The 19,193-nt window shown below is 41.3% G+C and overlaps 1 protein-coding gene across 1 annotated transcript in view; it reads left to right on the forward strand.

Moving 5' to 3' along the window:
- The window catches only part of CNTLN (centlein), a 216,945-nt gene that overhangs the window by 32,112 nt on the left and 165,640 nt on the right, over window positions 1–19,193 (forward strand). The window contains exon 3 of the mRNA XM_081940175.1: window positions 15,927–16,011. Coding sequence (XP_081796301.1) covers window positions 15,927–16,011 — 85 coding nt within the window. The remainder of the gene's footprint in view (window positions 1–15,926; window positions 16,012–19,193) is intronic.

Consider the following 19,193-nt stretch of genomic DNA (forward strand, 5'->3'; position numbering starts at 1 on the left):
CTGCTTTCAAGCCACTGGAAAAGATATCCAATCCAACTTTTGTGTGTGTGGGGGTTTGCTTGAGAGTGAGTGAGAGAGGGAAGGGGTAGGAGATATAGTCCAATCCAACATGTGTGTGTGTGTGTGTGTGTGTGTGTGTGTGTGTGTTTGAGAGAGGGGGAGGAAGGGAGAGAGGGAGGAAGGAGGGGAAGGAGAAGAAAAAGAAAGAAGGAGCAAAGGAGAAAAACAAATGCTGTCGCTTTAAATTGGAACTGAGCATGCCTGGCTGTGGAATTCTGGGAGTTGAAGTCCACAAGTCTAAAAATATTTGTAACCCAGCACTGTGTCAGTGCCTCACCAGTCATAAACCTCACCGCACGTCACTGGGTCCAAGTTACTTCAGGGAGCATCTCACCACACTGGGAGTGGCCTGTACCATTCATGCTGGCAGTGGAAGCATGCTGTAGGTCTCGTCAGCCTGATCATTCTGGCTGGTGGGGTCCAGGAGGAGGACCTTCTCTGCTGTTGCTCCTACTCTCTGGAACATCTTGCCCCCCTCCCAATCTGAGGTTGGCCCCAACCCTTCTATCTTTTCATAAGGGCCTAAATATGTCAGTTGGCTTAGGACCCTAATAGGGGAACAGCGCAATAGAGGTGGTCGAATAAATAATAACAGAATTTTTTTCTTGGTTAACTGGGTTTCATTTGTGTTTGAGATATTTATATCAACTAATAGCTATTAAAGTAGAATGGAAAGTGTTCCTTATTTATGAGGTGAAAAAAGTTGAAGGTGGTAAGATGCATTATGTTCACTTAAATATTAGGAAAATAGCCTTAACAAAAAGTTGATAATGAAAAGAACATTGGTCCTTACCTGAATGTTTCTTTTAGGTAGACGAGAGGGAGGGGTGACTCCTGGGATATTCTCACAGCCTGATTGGTCCAGAAGACTGAAGGAAATCTCTTTTTAACCTCCTTCTTTCCCTGTGGTTCCCAGTTCCTCGAAGCCGCATGAGCAGATGCATACTGTCAAACAAACAGACAACAGACAAGGGAACAACCTCCCCCCAGGCCCTCACCCCGACTGACTACCAACTAAGTCTTAATAGGGGCGGGATGTCAACCCTCCCTCTCGTCTACCAAAAAGAAACGTTCAGGTAAGGACCAATGTTCTTTTTCCGGTAGACTCGAGGGAGGGGCGACTCCTGGGACGTACCCAAGCTCAGTCCCTGGGAGGGAAACTAAGACTCTGGGGGAGGGGCGGCCGTTACCTGCTATAGGACCCTACGGCCGAAGGACACTTCGGCCGATGCAAAGGCATCCAGCCAGTAGTGGCGAATAAACGGAGTTGGGGAGGCCCAAGTGGCCGCCCGGCAAATGTCTTCGAATGGAGCTCTCGTGGCCCACGTGCTGTAGTAGCGGCACTCCATATGGAATGGGCTGTAATCCCTGAGGGAGGAGGCTGGCCCAAAGACTCTTAGGCCATAGAGATGGAAACTCTGGCTCCTAGGAAGCCCGGTTGGAATGAAATGAAGAGGGCCTCAGATCTACGGAAGGAAGGCGTGCATCGTAGATAAATGCGCAAAGTGCAACGCACGTCCAGCCTTGCCAAAGTCGCTCTCTCTCATGGGAGAGAGTCGGACAAAAATTGGGGAGGATGACCTCCTGCGCTCGATGGAAGGGCGAATTGACCTTAGGGAGAAATGTAGGATCCAACCTCAGGACCACTCTATCCTGGTGAAACTAGCAAAGGTTGTCCTTAGATGACAGAGTCCCTAACTTGGAGATGCGCTTGGCCAAAGTCACGGTGACAAGGAACGCCACCTTGAGAGATAGAAACCTAAGGTGAACTGTGTTAGCGATGTAACCCTAGGCTTGGCTTGGCAATGTATATAAGCTATGATAAATGTTACTGTTACTTAAAATGTTATAGAAATGTAATTGGTTTGTTACCTCAAGCAGCTATAAGAGGGAGCCAGAATGGCTGTTAGATCTCTCTCTCTGTTTTGTTGGAAGCTGGTCGGTGTTTTGTGAAGTATTGTGGTTTGCGACTGTTAGCTATATTTTTGTGTGCTGGACTGACTATTTGGTGGCTGACTGACTGAACTGTGTATGACTTGGACTGTTAACTGGACTCTGAATACCTCTATATTTCTACATAGTAAACTACTATATTTTTATACTATTCAGTGTCTCTGTATGCTGGTTTGTGCGTGTTATTCCATATCACTCTCATTACGCTTCTCTGCATACTCGCTCTCCTAGGGGAGCTTAATTACTTAACAAACTGTGTGCAAGGGCTCAAAGGGAGCCCCCGTCAGGACCCTAAGTACAAGCGGCAGGTCCCAAGTTGGGAATCTATGAACGGGGTGGTGGTGGCCGTAAATTAGCGCCCCCCTTAGAAACCTCTTGACAAAGGGGTGGTGAGACAGAGACAAGCGATCTTCCCCTGGCAGGATCGAGGCCAGGGCCGCTACCTGACGCCGTAGGGTGTTATGGGAGATTCCCCCATCCAGGCCTTTTTGTAGGAATTCCAGAATTTGAGCGACTGAGGCCTCTGTCGGACAAATTCTGAATGAGCCGCACCACTTAACAAACGCAGCCTACGTGGAGTTGTATATCCGAGTGGTGGAGGGACACCTAGATGCCTCGATGGTTGCTATAACTCGGGAGGACAAGTTGGCACTTCTCAGGAGGCTCCGCTAAAGCGCTAGGCGGCTCCGGGTGGATTAACTGACACAGTGATCCCTCCCGGGGGATCCTCCATGGGGGTGAGATGGAGAGCTGGACGATGTCTGCAAACCAAGGCCGTCTGGGCCAGTAAGGGGAGATCAGAATGATGTCTGCCCTCTCTACCACTAGCTTCCTCAAGGTCCCCAGGATCAGAGGGAGTGGGGGGAAGGTATACAACAGGCCCGGAGGCCATCTGCTCCGGAGAGCGTCCATCCCTTCTGCGGCCCGGGCTGGAAAACGGGAGAAGAATCTTGGGAGCTGGGTGTTCGTTGGGGTCGAAAACAAGTCCACCAATGGATCGCCGAACCTCTGGGGAATCTTCTGAAAGAGGTCTGGTAGAATCTGCCACTCCCTGTGGTCGACAGTTGCGCGGCTCAACCAATCAGCCTGGTGGTTGGCCGTGCCCAAGATGTGCTCCAGCATCACTGACACAAGATGTCTCTCCACCCAGGAGCCGAGTTTCAGTGCCTCAGCCAAAGGGCTCTGGAGTGAGTCCCCCCTTGGCGATTTATGTGGGCCTTTGTGGCCACATTGTCTGTCAACAGAAGAACGTGACAGCCCTCTATCGTGTCTCTGAACTGTTAGAGAGCCAGCCTGGCGGCTGAAAGCCAGCTTATATTGTGGCGAAGGTCCGACCAAGTCCAACTGCCCTGCGCCATCTCGGAATCCATAAGCGCTCCCCAACCGAATAGGCTCACGTCTGTAGTGATGGTTACTCGATCTGGCTCCCAGAACTCCAATCCGCGTTGGAGGGGTGGGGACAGCCACCACTGCAGAGATAGCCGCACATCCACGATATGAGGGCCCACTGCAGAGTCCATGAATGAAGCCGTGCCCAGGGAACAATCCCTATGCACGACACCATCTTGCCCAAGAGGCAAGACAAGGTCAGGATGGAAACTGACCACCTTGGTTGAACCTGCCTTGCCAGGGCCTGGAGGTTGACCATCCGGTCTGAGGATAGACGAACCGTGCCCTCTATGGAATCTATCACTGCCCCCAGATGTAAGATCCTTGTTGTGGGCGAGAGGTGGCTTTTGGGAAATTTGATAGAAAACCCCAGGGTCTGCAAGGTTCGGATGGTCAGCTGGAGATTGAGAATGGCCCGAGCGTAAGAGGGGGCCTGCATGAGTACGTCGTCGAGGTAACATTGTAGTCTCACCGGGACCGAGCACAGCCAATGCCGCCAGGACCGTCATGAACCTGCGCAGGGCTCAGGACAACCCAAAGGGGAGGGCCCTGTATTTTAAGTGGAGCCTGTTGTGGGAGAAGCGGAGGAAACTGCGATGAGTGGGAAAGATTGGGATGTGAAGATAGGCTTCTGTCAGGTCCACTGACGCTAGGAAGTCCCCCTGCCTGATACCCTGCAGAATGGACCTGAGGGAGGACATTTTGAAGTGCCTGTACACAAGATAACGGTTGAGGTGCTTGAGGTCCAATATTGCTCTCCAGCCCCCCAAGCTCTTCGGAATGAGAAAAAGGTTGGAGTAGTGACCCAGCCCGTATTCCATCTCCGGGATCGGTTCTACCACCCAGATGTCCAGCAGATGTTGAATGGCTAGGGATATCTGACGATGGCGTTCTGGATCCCGGGATGGCAGAAAGTTTCTGAAGAAGGTCGGGGGCATGGAGAGGAACTCCAGGTGGAGTCCGTTCCGGATCATGGACCAAACCCAGACATCTGAAGTCACGTGATCCCACAGATCCGCAAACAGTTCCAGGTGGCCTCCTATGGATCATTTCCCTTTGCAGAAGGGGCGGCTACCCCCCACTCGAAAGGGCCGCCTGGACTGCCCTGAAACCTGCCTCTGTCCTGGTAGTAGGGCCTCTGGAAAAACGTATCTGACCTATAAGGGGCATATCTATGTTGTTGATTCTCTGGTTCAAGGGCCCTGAAGGACTGCCTGCGATACGAGGACGGGTGATTGTTCATCTTATTGGTGTTGGTTGGCAAGACCTTCTTTTTGTCCTTATTTTCTATGAGAAGGGGATCTAAACATTCACCAAAAAGATTGGGTTCAGAGTAGGGTGCAGCCGCCAAGCCCCACTTGGACTTATTGTCCATCTGCCAATTGCGCAACCATAACAGCCACATAGAAGTCACCGAGGTGGCTAAGGCTCGGGATGAGTACTTTATAGCATCTAAGGTGGCATCCACAGAGAACTGGGTGGCAGCAATGATTTTTGTAATATCCTCATGAAGTCTCTCATCCTGGATCGGAATGCGATCCTGTAACTGACGAAGCCACATGATGGCTGATCGGTTGAAATAGGAGGCAGCTGCAGCGGACCTTATTGCCTACGTGGAGGCATTGGAATTTTTAGGTAGTGTAAGTTCCACCCGCTTGTCCTCCGGTTTTAACTTATCAGCCACATCCCCTGTCACTACAGAAAAAGCATTAGAAAGGGAGGCTACTGGAGGGTCGACGTTAGGCAATTGGAGAGCCTGGGAAAAGGCCTTCTCCATATTGTAGAAGCAGCGGTCGTTGCTCCTGGGATTGGAAAAGGTAGAAGGGCGAGCCAACTGATTCTTTACCACCTCTAGAAAAAGGGGAGGAGCAGGAACCTTATTGGCCGCTGTATTAGAGAACATGACCAAGTTAGAGTCTCTGGGAGGGGGAATGGCAGGATCCCCTGTACCGACCTTAGTGGTCTTTCTTGCTTTGTGCAATAAAGGTTTAAACATGGGGGAGCAAAAAGATTTGTGAAGGCCGGAGGATCTGGGAGAACAGTCTCCTCATCCTCTGAGAACCCCATGTCCTGGTGCGGATCTTCCCCTAACACTGAGCTCTTGCTAACTACTGAGGGAGAAGGGGGCCTCGCAGACTGAAGTCTAAGATCAGAAGAGTTTTTGGCCTGAGGAGGCCCCTGGGGCCTAGGCTCCCTATAAGATTACTGATCCCTCAAGGAAACTTCAGAGGCAACCCCCTTTGAAATGGCAGAGGAAACAAGCCTCTTAATGCTCTCAGGGAGTAATTCCAGATCCTCAAACTCATCCTCAGAGTGTCCCGGATCAGGGCCCTGTGGAGCTAGGGTGCAGGGAGGAAAGAATCCCCTACATGAACCCTCCAATGGGTCCTCAACCACCTCACTTGGGCCATGAGGAGAGACAGGAGGGGAAGGAGAAATTTCCAGGCCTGATTGCCTGCGTGCCCAATGGGAGAGATAGAAGGGGAAGAGGGACTGAATCCCCTGGGGGGAGAAGCTGAATGAGCAGATTCTGGCCTTAAAGGAGACCTAGATCTGGAAGGAGAAGAAGGCTTGTTGGCTTGGGCCTGGTGTTCTGCCCTAGCAATCCCTTTTTCCAGAACCTTTTGGTGCCTGGTCTCATCCCTCTGGGTTGCTCTGGAGGGCCGCTGGGCCGCTGTAGGCTTGACTGCTGCTGCCCTGGTTCTGGGCCCTTCCCTCTCCTGGGGCATGTTCTGGGCACCCCCCAGGGCCATTGAAGTGGTCTGCCTACTCTCCTCCATTGGAGCCACTCACGTGTCCTGAGAGTGCTGCTGCCCAAAGTCACCAGCCGGTGCAAGGGCCTTGTGGGAGGAAGGATTGGGCTGCTGAGGCTAAGCTTGCTGGCCCGACACTGGCCATGATGCAAGCAGTAATTTCCAGGGCTTGCAAATGGCCGCTTCCACATGCGTGCCTCCAAAATGGCTGCCCCCACATGTGCGTAGCCAAAATGGCCACCGGAAGACTCTGCACACTGCAGACGGCTTTTTTACTTCAGCCGCAGCTCGGAAAGGCTTGCTGCGGCTCGTTGCGACCAGGCGCGGCTTGCAGAACTGAATTAATAGCCCGCAGCCTGATTGTAGCCTCTGGCCAGCAGCCCTTCCCACGGAGCTGCGAAAAGGAGAGCCTGACACCCCCACAGTTCCAGGGATCGGTCAGAGCTCCCGAAGAACACAGGAAGAGAGCAGAGCCAATTTGTTCTCCCCCCGGCTTGCTGCGAGACAGAGGACTCTGTCTCTGCAAGTAGCAGCTCAGATAATTTGGAATTTAGAATAGCCAATATATACATCTAATCAATTTCAATTTTTATTCACTCTGGGAACTCAAACAGTGCTTGGACCAAAAGACTGAGAGGAACTGGGAATCAAAGGGAAAGAAGGAGGTTAAAAAGAGATTTCCCTCAGTCTTCTGGACCAACCAGGCTGTGTGAATATCCCAGGAGTCGCCCCTCCCTCCAGTCTACCGGAAAACAGTTTTTTTTTACAGTGGTTTATAGCATTAACATTTTAAATCTGTTTATTTATTTACTTACTTATTTATAATATTGTCCATAGACTTCCTTCAGGCATGTGTGTTTCTAGGTATTCAACAACGTTGTTTTAGTTTCATAGTAACTTATGAAAGATAGTTTTTAGTGAAGTTTAAGTACAAGGAAAAACCAAACAATCTCTGCAAAGTAGTCGGTATACTAGATTTTCAGTTTGTGAATAACTGCCTGTTTTGCAACTGAATGTTTATATTCATGAGCAGAAGATCTTTGTTAGTTTTAAATGTCCTATTCTCAAGGGAAGTTGGATTATGTCTAGTAAGGTCTAGAAACGATGTAGCCTTGTGAAGACCGAGTGAAAAGTACAATTTACTTTTTCTTTTTAGATGAGGCAGAGTGTTATGTGATCTGAACAAACTATGTGTCTTTTTGAGGCAGGAGAGGAGCAGAATACAATGACAGGACAGAATTTAAATTTTACATGAATTATTTCAGATCTTCTGGCAGCATATCAAATGAATCTATTTGTATTAAATCATTTAGCAATGCTCATTGATTAGGCTGCTGTACATGGAGTAATTTAATCAATGTGAGTTTGTCATGTATCAAATTTCTTATTCAGTTAATCAACATATATAGCACACTGTCATACAAACTGATTACCATATTGTCATTGGATTAAAATATGGGATTAAACTAAAGGACATGAATCTTAGTAAATCTAATAATAATAAATGCCTACTTTTTATTTTCCAAAATGTTGTATGCAAGTACATCTTAATATAGATTATAAAATACGTGTTTTGGTCACATCATATACTCACTGCTTAGTACCCTGAATAGAAAAACATGGCATTGCATCTAAGGTCAGAGAATTGTGATAGTTCACAATTGATGAACGTTTAATACCCAGTTTCATTAAAAATTCTCAGAACATTGAACATAAGTCAACATTCCATGGAGAAGGAAATATTACGCAGCTTGTATGTGTTCATATCTGCATATCGGAGCACAAAATATTGACATGATAATTGCAGTCAAGCCTGACTGAACAGTGGCCTGTGGGAATTCAGCTGGTGTTGTACCAACTGGATGGCTGCTCAGGACACAGTTTGAAATGCAAGGTGCAAGTTAGCATTTTATTCAGCACAAGCAGGAATCATTTAAAAATCCTTGGGGGAAACCCTGGTGATGTGCAGATGTTAAAACAGTCTGTTCTGAAGCTCTGATCTTTTGAACACTGTAAGAAACTTAGTGTATTTTATATGAGAAAGTGCTTTCCAAATTAAGAAGAAAATATGATGCGTAAAGTGTTCATGCTAGTAATTGAAACCATAATCTCTACAATATAAAACATGCGTGGCTGTAAAACCATAATTTTAGACATTTGGCTTCTAAGTGTAAAAAGACAGCCAGTGTTCTTCAATTAAGCCTCTTTGCTACTATACATAAAACAATATGTGGTGAAATGTATAATGCAGAGCTAGTTTATAATTGTGTAACCAAATGTTATATTTTATTACAAAGTAAAAACATAATTTGTAGTCACCATATCTCATTAAAACATTAGCAGTATTAAAAGAAATAATATTTCTTATATATATTTAGGCACAAATATATGTGTGTGTGTATCTCTGTGTATCTGTGTCTCAATGTAAGTTATATTTAGTGAAATTAACAGTATCAATCTTTGATTTTTTTAAACATTCATTTTTCAAATTCTTGCAAGATTTTTAAAATGAAAATTTATGCTTCAGATCACTAGCTGAGAAGCTAGAGTATTTTGCTGTGACAAAAGATCTCCTATGGTATATATTTACAAGTCTGGGATGGGAGAACATAGTTACCGGTAGATCCTTTCATTTTAGAAAACGCTACATGAAACTCAGCCTTGTTTTCCAGGTATGGAAAGTCTTACATAGAAGCAACCTCTGCCACCATATCTTATATTACTTTTGAAATCCTAAGAAAATACACTTTTTATAATTATGTTATTTAGTTCTAATATGATATTAGCATTACTTTCTGACCATGAAATGGCGTGATATCCACAGATAGCCATAAATTATGTTTTGCAAACTACATTGGCTGGGTTCACGTACTGCACTAAGGTAGCATACCAATTCACCATTATGAGTTAGCCTGATGTTTGTCTGGACCTTATGCTTGAGAGAAGGATAGTTCAATTCTCCTAGGTGCTGCTTGGAGTGTCCAAGCATGGGTTAACTTCAGCTTGCTGCCCAAGGACTGAGTTCAAAGTTTGTGTAGCCACGCCTCCTGATCCCTTTAGAGGCTCAGTTTAAAAAACTCAGTTGTCCTAAAAGGATGCAGTTGGGGAGCTCCAGTTCTTGGGCAGCAAGTTGGACTCTCCAGATAGTATAGTGTAGCCTCTTTATTATTTTTGTACTAGTAGTGTTGGTAGTGTAATTTGACTACAACAAAGTGGTCTTTGTTGGTTTTTTGTTCCTGCAAGTGCAATTTCGTTCCCTCAGTTTTCCTGACCCGTGGAACAGGCGGCTTGGAGTACAGCTGCCTTCTGCGACCACCGCGGTTGCGACATCACCGGGAGGGTTGTCAGCGGCCGCTGGTGAGCTCTGGAGACAGATAGGAAGGAAGGGAACGCCCAAAGACTGTCGGAGGACTGTTTCTATCCCTGGAGGCTCTACTGAGCTCTCCGGATTGCTGACAGAACCCCGGTGCCGCTCCAAAGCTCGTGGTGGCCATTTTGAAAAGGAAAAAAGTGGTGGGCTTTATTCCTCAGCCGTTAGAAGAGCTAACGGGTGGTGGGCTGGTTCCACAGCAGATTGCTGCTGGGAGGTGTTTTAACGTTGTGAGATCACTCTGGGTCTCCAGGCAGGTCCCCCCTCCCCAGGAAGACTATTTCAAGCGGTCACAGGGAGTTTGGCCTCTGACCAGGCCATTCCCTGATTTCGAAACTCAGTCCTTGGGCAGCAAGCTGAAGTTAACTCATGCTTGGACACTCCCGCAGCGCCTAGAGAACAACCATTCAGGTAAGCCAACGGTCAATCTCTGGCATTCAGGACATGTGCACTTCTCTTAATTAATAAATTTAAAATCTGTAATTATATCTTATTGAAGTGAAAAATGCTGTTGTGAGCGCACAGATCTGTTTGTATGTGTAAGTGGGGAAGGGGGGGGGGGTTGCAAGAGAAAAATATACCTCGATAACCAGTCTTCCATGCATCAGAGTATTTTACCCTATAGTAGTTTATAGGTCTCTATATTTTACCCTTGCTTCTTCTAAAAGAGTATATTCAAATTATCAAAAGTTTTAAAGAGCTTATTTCTCTCCTGTTCCTACTAATTTTCCTGTTTCTTTGGGATAGAAATATAAACAATTAACGTTTGTCTCAAATGCATTGCTTTATAAACATCAGTTGCTTGGTTAACAAATCTGTCAAAGCCATACACAAAAAAGAAAGGAGCTTTTTCATTTGAAAAAGTAATGATGCTTCTATACAATCCCCCACCTCTTGTACATGCATGGTGATATTCCAGGACCCCTTTTAATGAAAGTGTCAGAATCTTCAAACACCTCTGCTTTTGATTTCTTCTTGACAAACTCCCCTCCCTTCATTGACCTGTGATGAAATGGTAAATCTGATTTTTTTATATTCTCAAACAGTACAGATGAAATTATATTAGTGATGTTTCCTGTTACGATAATCAGTGTAAAATGTTAGCTTTGAATGCAGAAGGACCAGGCTCAGCATTTGTTATCTCCAGGCAGAGCTGTGAAACTTTGTCTGAAAATCTTACTGTTGGCAGCAGAAATAAGAAAGATGGACCACTGATCTGCCTTGGCATGAGGTAGCTCCTTGGCTTCTCTAGGCTTAGCCAATTTATATTTAGGGATTGTTCAGGATCAGATTTTTTGGTTTCAGGAAAATTATATCATACACTTATTTCATTAGAATTAAATCCTTAATTTACATACCAGTTCAAAATATAACTTCTTTTCTCAGAGCAAGATTTTTATGAAAAGTAAAAGATATATCCACACAGGGGCCTCATTGGATTGCTATCACTACTTTTGACCAGTTAAACTGTGGCTATTTGAAGCTGATATAAAGAAGTTTTGTCTTGATTCATGTGCTTTGTGTAAAAAGTAATGTAATAGATTTTTACCACAGACCCCAATTTATGCTTATATTCGTAATTTATTTTCAACACTATTGTTTTGCATATTTATTACAGGAATGATAATATAGTAGGAATTCAAAATACCTTTGAAAATATTTGTGGTGTATTAGAATCGTCAGGTTCTGTTTTCTCATCTCGTTCATTGTTAAATGTTTCCTCATCGTCTCTAATATTTCATTTTTGACAACTCATTAAAAATGGGCCAAATCCCAGAAAATATGATTCTGTCATGTTGTATAACATAATAGTGTGGGCCATATGCAAAAGAAAATGGTTACTTAATGGTTTAGAATAATTTCCTGGATTTGTTTGTTTGTTTGTATTTTTTTTAGGTAACAGTAGCTGTTGAAAAGTGACTGTGAAAAATCCATGGATTAAATACAGCTCTGTTAAACATTTAAAATAGGCGGTACTTATGGGAAAACTGATTGGAGCTTAAGCTTGTATAAATTGACAGCCTCTCTTCACTCCATTTTTCATCCTAAAGAAGTCTGCAAATATTCTTAACGCACATCATTATTGCTCATCAGTGGTTCTAATTAGCTAAACTGGAGTTTGTTTCAGTCATTGATCATCATCAACTCTTTGACAGTGCATGCATATATTTTTTCTGATTTGGGTAAATACTTTTTAATGTGTGATAGGCATGCATAGCGTATATTAATTGAATCAAGCACAATTTTCCAACATTGCAATTTACTTTTAAAACCAAGCCTTAAATCTGCTTTCCCCCCTCTTTTTCTGTTTATCAAACTTAAAATGAAGCTGTAGGTTCAATGGTATTTTAGAAGCTTGAAGCACAGAACAATGTTATTTTGCATCCCTTTTGGGAGCTTCCCTGTAATGAGTGTTGGAAGTTATCCTACGCCACCAGGAGGAGATGCTGATAAAATTCTGTACCAGATTTTAATTTATGCTAAAGGCCTTTGTTCACATTCACTATATGCAAATTTGGTGGTAAGATTTAGATGGCTATTATGTGTTCTAGTGTTAACTGATTCCATTTTCTTTGTGCATTTAGGATTTGTTTTACATCTGTTACCTGCAATATAAAAGAAAAATTATGTTGAGTTCATCCAAAACAAAATAAATCTTACTTCGTTAAACAGAATCTAAGTAAAATTTTATATTCTTAAAATTCTAATTATGTAACATGTAAGGGAAGTTTAAACATGCTATAAATAACTCTAATAGAAAATCTAACCCTGTTTATTATATCATTTCATGTTATAATTACTGTACTTTGGATATTAACACAGTATGCATTCTTTCACTCAACTTTAATCTTTAATTGGATTAACTCACACTAGACATTTCACTATTACAAAGATGGAAAAATATGGGCTAGAGGCATGCCAGCAAATACCTCTTTTCTCTCACTTGAATAGGGTCTCTTGGTAGTACTAAAATTGACTTGTCTATTAAGGAATTCACTGCCACAAATGGTGAGGTGCTTATCATATGGATTTTAAAGCATTAAATTTTGCTGTAACAGATTTACCTGTAATTTTTAGCCACAATATCCATTTTTAAGAGAAGACGTAGCTTGATATTTGATATAGAAAGAGAGATAGAGAAAACTTTCCCCACACTGATCTCTTCTTTGTTTCATCTCCCTGTATCATGGGTATACGTGCAAAATTGAGCTTGAAAATTAAAAAAAACCTGCAGAGATTGAGTCCCTGGATCAGTCTTTTTTGGGGGTGGAAGGGAGGCTTAGTAATACTCCAGGCTCCAGGCTCTGTGTCTTTTGATTCCAGAGACTAGGTACAAGAATAACTTCTAGTTCACTTCACCATGAAGTCAAATGATTGAAATCAAACTTGTAACCAAAATGCAGCCTTTATGGATGTAGCATTTGCATGAGTCTCATTCTTTCACCACTTCATAAGTAATTAATTTATAATCAAAGAGCTGTCTTTCTGAGCAATAGAATTAAAAATTTAATTTGTGAATTAGTATTTTTTTCTGGATTATAAAGGACACTATAAAGAAAAATATATTTTAAAGACTTAAGAATTTTTGGAAAAACTGAGTTGATGTAAAAAAGTTTAAAACGGATAAAGGGAATAGTTATTTTGAAAAAAAAAATGTGAAAGTGCTTTGGAATTTAATTAGACAAACATAGCATATCTCCCTGGGAACTTCCCAGGAACTCAGTGGGATTGTGGAAGACAACACTAGGAGTCAACTCAGGACAGTTCACACAAGTGGCCATCAAATGTGGCATACACCAATACGGTGCATGCTGCTATCCTGAACCCCTTAGCCAGGTAGGACTGGATATAGATACAAGTTCAAGAGTAGAACTACCATCAGCCACCTTCTCTACATGGATAACATCAAGCTATATGCTAAAAGTGAACAAGACATTGACTTGCTGATCCGCCTGACATGGATTTACATTGAGGGCATGGAGACATGTGTCCAAATGATACTCAAGAGTGGGAAGGTATCTAGGACTCATGACTGGAACTACCAAAAGGCCCATAACATACATATAGACTGGCTATAAGTAGTTCGATAATCACATGGGGAACCACAGGGATAATCAAATGGGAACCCTGATGACGAGGCAAGTCACCAGATACCTTGAGTACAGTGAGCTGGCTAAAGTCATCAAATACCCAGATAGCACAGTCAGCTGCCAAAGGAGGACTTGTAGGCTGCCAATGTGAAGATTCAGAAACTCCTCACAATGTACAGAACTTTTGCACACAAGCCGAAAAGACAATGGGCAGGGTCGGCTGAGCATCAAAGTCATTGTCCTGGGTGAAACTCAGCTTAGTCAGGAGTACTTTAGTAACATGACATCCATAGATGAGCTGTTGAGAGAATGTCTAAGGCAACAATAGACATGACAGGAAGATTGAGCAGAGGAAGTGTCATGGCAACACAAGACCCTGCATGCAATGTACCATTTCCATATAGCCCAATTTTGGGAAAACTTACTAGTGACTTGAAAACACTGGATAAAAGACAGCACTGAGGCACAGCACAAGAAGTCACTAAGCACCAGAGTCATAAAAGCAGAAGTTCACCTAAGATCTAGACTGGACCCAAAGTCAGACTGTCCATAGGGGCCTCAGAGTCAGTCCTACATATAGTGGCAGGGTATAATATGCAAGCAGGAACAGCATACACTAAGCGGCATAACCAAATAGGCTGGCATTTTGTACAGGAAATCTGCACAGTGTATAGCTAGATCTTCCCAAGTCTAGATAGGAGATTGTATGATACTTCAAGATTCAGATAGACAGGCAGATACTGGTGAATGAACCAGACATTGTCTTAGTAGACAAGGAACAGAAGATAGTGGTGCTGATAAAGAGTTACTGATTCCAAGTAATGACAACAACATAAGGAGTATGAGAAGAAGTACCAGGGCCTGAAGGAGCAACTGGAGAGCCTGAGAAAAAAAAGGCCAAAGTGGTCCCAGTGGTGGGACTGTGATTCCTAGGTTGCAACAGTGACTCAAACATATCCCAGGAACATCTTAGCTACCTACCCAGAAGATCGCAGTGCTATGAACTGCTAAGATACTGAGCAGAACCCTCAAACTTCCAGGTGTCTGGTACAGGACCTGAGATTGAAGAAGGCACATACCACCTGTAAAGGTGGAAGGGAAATTTTTACACACACACACACACACACACACACACGTAATATTTATACATATTGAAGTCCAAATTTTGTAGCAATCTGTAATCATTCCAAAGTTGAATTCCAGTTAGTGTGGCCAATAAATAGACATGCTTGGCATTGTTCTTCAGTAACATCTAGGAAATCACAAGTTGGTTTCCTGTGTTTTATAACTTGGTATGTTGATGTTGCAACAAACAAATTGTTTTGGATTCTTACACTTTCAGTTATGATTTTTGTAGTTCTTGGTTGATTGGGGAGGATTTGTGTAATCACATTATAAGAGACTGTTTTCCAGTTCTTAGATGCAGTTAATTGTATTTGTTACCAATACCAATTTTCACAGGGTTTCCTGGTTATTACAGCTTTTTTTCCTAGATAAGAAGTGATGATTTTATATGCAAGTAGACAAGGAGAAGTTGGAGTACGAATAAATGTATTTAGAAAACATTATATCCCAGATATTGTATGCAAACAAGATAATCATTAAAGCAAAAATCCAGCAGTGTACAATTGTACAATGTTATTAATACTGAATTTTCTGATTTGTGCAGGAATGGAACAATAAATGTAGCAAACCTGATAAGTGTTGCTTTGTAATTAGCACTATTTGTTTTTCCTTTCTACTCCTGTATTTATTTATTTATTTTAGTATAAGTTATGGCACATTGGTTTTTATTTTTGCCACATCTGGAACTTGATTGAGGATATACAGAGTAAGAATCATTTGGGAACAAAATTTCCCTACCCTGTTTCTAAACAGTTGTTGATCTTTTTAATATAGTATATCTTTTCAGTATACGAAAGGGAAAATAATGATGTTCATTAATATGCTACTCTTACTATATTGCCAACATGAAAATAGGATTCCTTTGATATCAATAATGTAAGAACAGGAAGGGAAGGGATCTTTAGAAATACTTTATCTGGAAGATATGCCACATATCTTGTAAGTAAGCATATCTAGTTTTGCTTTCATAAACATTACATCATTCAGAATAAAGTTGTCTTCATTGTTTACGGATAAAATTTGCTGTCACTTGCCATATGTTCCATGATTAATTTTGCAAGGCTGTCAGGCACAGATAATTTAATTTTCCATGCTCTGAAATGACATTCATTATTGGGACATGAAAAATTCAAATGATTAGCAGCAAATTATGACTAATAAGTGTCAATATATTTTTGTTTTTAGAGAAAAGCAGAAGGCTGAACTCAAGGACAGGAAGGTTTTAGAGATTTTGCAAGTTAAAGACAACAAAATTCAGACACTGGAGCAGGTTAGTATTTTATTTAAACTAAAGGTGACAATATTGTTGCTCTAATTTCCTTAAAGCTGTGTTACATGCATTCTGTTTTCTGATATGTATATAACTACCTGAGGTCTCAGGTTTGATCCAGTTTTCTGAATATTATTAGCTACTGCTCCTAATTTGCCTGAATCAAAATGGAGGGATTTAGTTTCATGATATTACAATGTTATATTTTATTATTTCTTCGATAAGATCTGATTTACTAGTAAACTGATCAAAATAATCCAGGCAAGAAATAAGTTATTTTCTGCAATCAATTACTTAATCGGCCTAATCTATAAGATGGTAAACCTTTATGTTCATCTTGGAGCTCTCAGACTTTTTTCTTTTTACCTCCTATTCCATTACTATTTTCATCTGAACAAATGCTTCAATCTTCAACTTTTTTGCAGCAGGCACAAGCAGAAGACAACTTTATCTGTATGAGAAAGAAAATGAAATACAGCTAAATCTAATTTATACTGTTCATCTTATCTTTTTTGCCTGGCAAACATATCTTCCTTTTACTGCATTTATATACAACTTTATATGTCGGTTGCATACATGGACAGAAACACAATCTTATATGGAATCATTTTTACCTTTTTCAGCAAAAAAAATCATACATCAATATTATCCATCACTTTTCTCCCAGCATTTGCACAGCTTAAAATCACTCATTTTTCATTTTTTGGAAACACATTCTACCAAGGCACACTAATCTATCAGCTTTAGTTTCATTATTATGTATAATTTGTATTCATTCACTATTTCTTTTAACAAACAAAACTAGGTTTTTTTGGTACATTAATGTCCAGATTTTATTTATTTATTTATTAAATTTATTTGCCACGTCTTCCCACAGGGCAACATCTACAAACCATATTCCTTGTTGTATTATAAGATCTCTAGGTAGTTCTCGACTTACAGCCACAATTGAGCTTGAAATTTCTGTTGCTAAATAATACAATTGTTAAATGAGTTTGCCTTACTGCAGTTCTTAAATTAGCAACACCGTTGTTAAGTAAATCTGGCTTGCCCAGTGACTTTGCTTGTCAGAAGGTTGCAAAAGTGAATCACATGACCATCAGAAATATGAACCAGTTGTCAAGCATCTGAAATTTGATCACATGTCCATGGGGATGCTGCAACATGAAAAATGGCCATAAGTCACTTTTTTCAGTGCTGCTGTAGCTTCAAATGGTCACTAAACAAATGGTTGTAAGTCAAGGATTACCTCTATCTAATATTCATTGTAAATAAGTTGGATACAAAGCATCCATCAACTGTTAACCAAAGGTGAGAAAATTATGATTAACATTATTTTGAATTTTGAAAATGTTCTAAAAGTCTATATAATTTCAGTAGGGAAATGGTTTGTTTCAAAAATCTTTTTCACTATGTAAAATATTCTAAATAATTAGGGGTTTTTTGGAGGTGTGGCTCTAAGTCAAGTCTCAAAGTCTAAATGTCCTTTATTTCTCTGTCTAGGAGGGTACTGTGTTTTTCAGAGTATAAGTCGCACCTTTTTCCCTCAAAAAAGAGGTTGAAAATGTGGGTGCGTCTTATACACTGAATACAGCATATTTTGCCTCTCGAAACTCTGCCCCTTCACCAAAATGGCCGTGCAGAGTCTCTAGGAAGCTTTTAGAGAGCTCCTGGGGGCTGGGGAGAGTAGAATTGAGCACAAAACGGCCCATTTCTTTGCTCAATTTTATCCCCCCAGCCCCCAGGAGCACTCTGCAAGCTCCTAAAGGCTATTCGTGCTTTTTTTCGGGGAGAAAAACGGGCTGTTTTGGGGAGGTTTGCAGAGTGCAAAAACTTTTTTTTTTAAATTTTCTGCTTCAAAACCTTGCTGCATCTTATACTCTGGTATATCTTACACTCCGAAAAATATGGTAAATTAAATGTAAATTCAGCCTTCAAACCACTACCCTCTGTTTAGGTTGGGCATGTATTGGGGCATTAATTTTATTTACTTTATAATCCTGTTGTGATCTGTACTAAGGTAAATCTTGATCCAGTTATTTATACAATTTTTTAATGTAGCAGATTGTTGGCATCTTGTGTTATAACCAGACCATTTCATATTCGTTTCATATTTTTCTTTTTTTAATATACCAGATTTGCATTATAGTATCTAGACAATTATGTAGTTCATATTCTGCAATATGGTATGTACACATTTTAAATATTTAATTTAAAAGGAGGGAAATTTATATTTTTTATTTTTCCAATATCTTTTTATTGTGTTTGTCTCTCAAAAATGAGATGAAGAACTGAACCGCTATCATATATGACCAGGAACTGGCATTGTATAAATTGCCAGTTAATAAAGATAGGTGTGAGAGCCCCATGTCTCTTACATATAGGAATATGAGGTGGATACGAGGTGAATGGTATGCTGGAAAATGACAACAATTACAGACAATTTTTTTCTCCCAAATCATGGGACATGCAAGAGTGAAGAATCAAGTTTCAAGGAAGGGTGATTTGAGGCCTTCTTTCCCACTGTGGGCTCTCAGCCTTCTTTTCATTTATTAATAACTATTGTGATAATTTTTTCTATCTTTTTTAACTCAGGAGACTAGAGATTGGATTAAGCTTTTCTCATTTCCTCACACTTTAATCCACCTATAACATATATTGGGGGATAATGGGTCTGTAAATGATGTTCATCAAATACAAAGAAAAGCAAAGTTATTACAATAGCTTCAACCTTCAGCCATAGAATTGACAATGAACATACTGAAGTGGAAAACAGCTTCTGCTTTTTAGGTTCAGATAGCAATAGTAAAGGAATCAAGAGTCAAGAAATACATCGCAGTAGGATATATTTTTACAAAATAGAGATGAAGACCTTGGAAAAAATATTCACATGCTGTGATGTATTTATGCCAACAAAGATCAGAATTGTGCAGCAATGGTTTTCCCTTTAACATTGTATAGAAGCAGAAATTGGATTTTGAGGATTTTAATCTAGAGCATTGACTCTTTTGAACTTTGGTTTTGAAGAAGACTCTTGAGAATATCAAGCCAAAAATATAGACAAATGGAGCAAAACTCTGAAATAATAACTCTATAACTAACTGTAACTTTGAAATTGGACATCATGGAAAGCTGGGAATTTGAAGAACTACGTGAAATTATAAAAAATATGCATGAATCAT

The sequence above is a fragment of the Natrix helvetica genome (assembly GCF_964273705.1).
Source record: "Natrix helvetica genome assembly, chromosome: 2".
Taxonomy (NCBI): domain Eukaryota; kingdom Metazoa; phylum Chordata; class Lepidosauria; order Squamata; family Natricidae; genus Natrix; species Natrix helvetica.